A 4,245-nucleotide genomic window follows, 5' to 3' on the forward strand; every position below is an offset into this window, starting at 1 on the left:
CAACAAACTATACGACAACACAACGAACTAACTAAAGGAAAAAAAAAAAAAAAAAAAAAAAAAAAAAAAAAAAGAAAAACCACCAATATCGCGAAACCGTGTCTCATATAAATACAGAGACTCTTCGCGTTCATGATAAAATTACATGAGAAGGCAAGTGATGAGATCCATACGAACGAAAGAGAGAAAGAGAGGATAGGAGAAGAAGGAGGATACGACGTGGCATGATATATACGTGTCAAAGTCGTATGTTTCTATGTATCGGGGAGACTCCATCGATGATGATTGTCGCGCACGTATCGTGCTCGATCGTGCCGTGCATTGCTGCTACACATGAAATCGCATTGTGTATGCACATACACACGGATAATACAGATGCACATTGCGCTGCGCCTGGCCTGCCTGCTGCCACGATTCAGACGGGTATGTTGTATAGAGAAGGCCTGAGCGGAGATCGGTTCTCCCTGAGTGCGTCAGTCGCGACAAGGACGTCCGCTAAACGGCGAATTATACTGGAATAATCGCTCCGCGTTCTTGGTACTCGTGGCCCCGGAACGGAAAATAAAGAAAGATGGAAAAGATTATCCAAGTGTCGCGATCGATAATTTGGGGGATAATTTTGATAATCGAATGGATTTTCCTTTATTCCTTTATTCAGTAAAATATATACGTAAATATAAGTACACTGAAAAAATGTACTAAATCTTAACACATTTTTTTCTTTCAATAGTAATAAGTACCAAAGAACAACCCAAGTTTATTATTAAAAAAAAATTGCATTTTTTCTTTTCTAAGAAAAAAAATGGATTCAATCCAATCGTTGAGAATTAAGTTGTAAGAAAAAATCGAATATAAGTAAATATAAGTACTAATTCATAGTGACCATATATAACTGAGATATTTATGTGCTATTGGAAAATTACAGAGATACATTCTCTGGGGATTCGCGAAATGACGCTCGTGACAAGTCCTTTAAGAGATAAATTTTCAGACAACGATGTCGAATGCAGGTGGCCCTAAGGTATTATCTAGTCTCAGCTATTTGTGCAAAGATCAACGGTGACGCATTGATCTTCAAGATTTTTAATAGAATGATTGTCAAAGGTCAGCATAAAACATGTGTTAACATCTCAATGGTATGAATGGAGGAATGAAGAGAAGAATGAATAATACAAGTCAAAGATTTCCAAGAAATTTTAAAATTGCAGGATGCATTCATTCTATGCCTCTTTGTGTGTGTATTTCCCCAGTAATTTTTCTAGATTCAGTAACGAGTCAGACTCATTTTTTATCGACGCAAGTCTCAAGGATTAATTACGATATTCCAATTCGAGATTAATCACGTAAGTAATACGTCATAAGAAATCAATTCAAAGTTTCAGTTTAACAAATCTAAGACGAAGAAATGTATGAACGCTCTGCTTTAATTTCTTTTCTTTTCGATTGATAGAATCTATTTTCTTGGTCTTGGAATTGATGACAGACTCATCTTGTAGAATTTGACTTGGTACGATCCATTGTAATGCAGGCGAACAACGACCATACTCGAGAACAAGGGGAAGTCGATGAAGGACGAGGAGAGCAGGTCAATTACCTCCAGATCACTAAGAGAGATTTCGTATCAACAATCAGCCACTGCTGTCGTTAAAGAACCGCCAGTGAGCAATATATGACAGTTACGTGGTGCAGCACTCTTTTTTAAGTCCAATCCGTTTTTTCGAACATAAACAATTCAACAGAATTGGGTAAGTTTTTATCAAACGGATAAAAAAAGATGGTTTCAATTTCGATTAACTGCAGTCTTAATTTGTTAAATTTGAGGTAATATCTAACTGACATAAATTATACAAATTTATTATGATTTTAAATTGTAGAGATAAAATATTTACATGATAGATAATTTTAAAAAACGTTACTATCAGCTCGGCAATTTATACTAATTACGTGCCTAAAAGTTTGTTCCCTCACATTATACTTAATCCAATTAAATTTTGAAAAATGTTACAATTAAGATACTATAATTAAATTTAAGATTTAATAGATACAAATTAAGCTAAAATGGCACAAAATAAGTTTGTTTATATCTTTCTATTATATACATTGCAAAAGTATCGATCAACAGAGTTTAGGAAGGTTTAAGAGACTGATCGGTGGCGGCAGCGAGAGAAAATGGTGTATAACCTTGCTCGGACGACCTCGATCGCCTTCACCGAGGAAACCTCCGGTGTGTGGAGCCGTGACGACACACATATACATACATATACACATATACATATACATACACACAATGATCTTGCGACCACTCGGTCGACTGGGAGATCGAGCTCTTGACGTCGGTTGCACGGAATAGTACTACCGTCGCGAGATCTTTTTCGCGTGATACGTCCGATCATCGTCGTGATGGTCACGCGCAGATATTCAAATAGACGAATAAAAATTTGTAATTCGGATATGCAGCAAGCTACATCTACAAAATACGGAAAACGTAAAATTTCTTCAGTTTGCAGCTATAAAGCTAAAGTAACACGAAATAAAATATTGCTAAATAATTTAATGACTGTTCGTGTCAGTAAATTAAGAGAAGAAAAATGCCGACGTGAGTCGACGATCGAAGCACTCGCACACCTCTCACTCTCACTTTTTTTTCGCCGAAAGAAAATTTCACCGTTCTTCTCTCCTTTATAACTCCCTCCATTCCTACATTCTATAGAATATATTTTAAGTAACCAGCGAAATCCGGTTCTTTTACCCACGATCTATTTTGACCGCAGAAATTTTTAGGACGAATGTACAGGTTGATTCATAAACGAGTGTATAAGATTAAGAAGCCATCTACAATGAAAATAATATCGTGTAGTAAGGCATAAGTTTATCCTTAACCATCTTTAAATTATTTTTTTAATAATTTTTTCACCAGAAATGTGCAAATGATGAACAATCAAATGAACTATAGAAAGTTAATTTTTTTTAAAAATGGGAGTCCCAATCTCACACGAGTCACTGAACTCTTATCTCGTATCTGCGTCTTGTGATTATGAGTAAATCAAGAAAAAAATCAGTGCCGTTAATTTATCATATATATACTGAAAAAAAATTTACTAAATTTTAATAAATATTTTTATTTAAATAATATTAACTAAATATTTACTTAGTATAGTATAAATAAATATTTATTCAATAAAAGAATGATATTTAAATCAAATTAATGATTCTCTCTCAAATAAATATTACATTTAGTAAATATTTAGTTAGTACTATTTAAATAAATATTTATTAAAATTTTATAATTCTTTTTTTCAGTGTACTAATGTTACAGCAATTTAAGGAAACACGATGATTTAAATGTAATAGTTTTATTTTAAATGTAATAATTTTGTAACAGTTAATATTATAATTTTGACAAGCGTTCTATACATATATTATTTTTTAACAAACAAGATGGAAAACATTTTCTTTTTTTTAATGGAAAATTTAAAATCTTCTTATCTATGTTTGCGATTGGCAAACGTCGATTATCTCTAATCTTTTGTTATCTTTCCGTGCTCGCGCATTATCAATCAACGGATTCCTCAATGTCATTCCTTCATATATTGGACATATAATTTTTAGGAAACATGAAAAAAAACACATTGTTTTTACTCACCCCATCATTTCCTAGGAACTGTATATTAGGTTTTTCGCCAATCTTATGCTGAAACAGAAAAAAGATCAAGGTTAATTATTTTTTTCATAAATGGACGGAATGCAAAGCAAAGCCAGCAATTAAAGAATAATAAATAACAAAGTTGTTAATCATAAATAAAAATTAGATCGATAAAAATAAATGAAATAAGAGAGAGAATTCTGTTTTCAATCGAATCTTGATTTATTAATACGCAGTAATATGCATGTAGATTTATAAAAAACATTTATAAATACCCTGACTGAAGTAATATTATTTGCAATAAATTCTTTATAGTGTTTTGAGATCATTATTAATTGGACGATGTAATTGATGATGTTACTTCTACATTCAGTTTATGATTGCGTTTTGAAATCATAATCCGACAAATTAAATCAATGTGCAGTTTATGGAATTGAAAAATATATATGTAAATCTATATATGAATATTATTAAGCACTAATATCCGAAAACAACATTCTTTTTATTAGATTAAATTCTGTTATACACACACACACACACACACACACACACACACACACACACACACACACACACACACACACACACACACACACACACAC

The 4,245-nt window shown here is 32.5% G+C and overlaps 1 protein-coding gene across 1 annotated transcript in view; it reads right to left on the bottom strand.

Moving 5' to 3' along the window:
• LOC105619066 (RNA polymerase II elongation factor Ell) overlaps window positions 1–4,245 on the bottom strand; it is a 90,716-nt gene that overhangs the window by 57,055 nt on the left and 29,416 nt on the right. The window contains exon 2 of the mRNA XM_012200595.1: window positions 3,644–3,691. Coding sequence (XP_012055985.1) covers window positions 3,644–3,691 — 48 coding nt within the window. The remainder of the gene's footprint in view (window positions 1–3,643; window positions 3,692–4,245) is intronic.

This window comes from Atta cephalotes, assembly GCF_000143395.1.
Source record: "Atta cephalotes unplaced genomic scaffold scaffold00019, whole genome shotgun sequence".
In the NCBI taxonomy this organism is placed as follows: domain Eukaryota; kingdom Metazoa; phylum Arthropoda; class Insecta; order Hymenoptera; family Formicidae; genus Atta; species Atta cephalotes.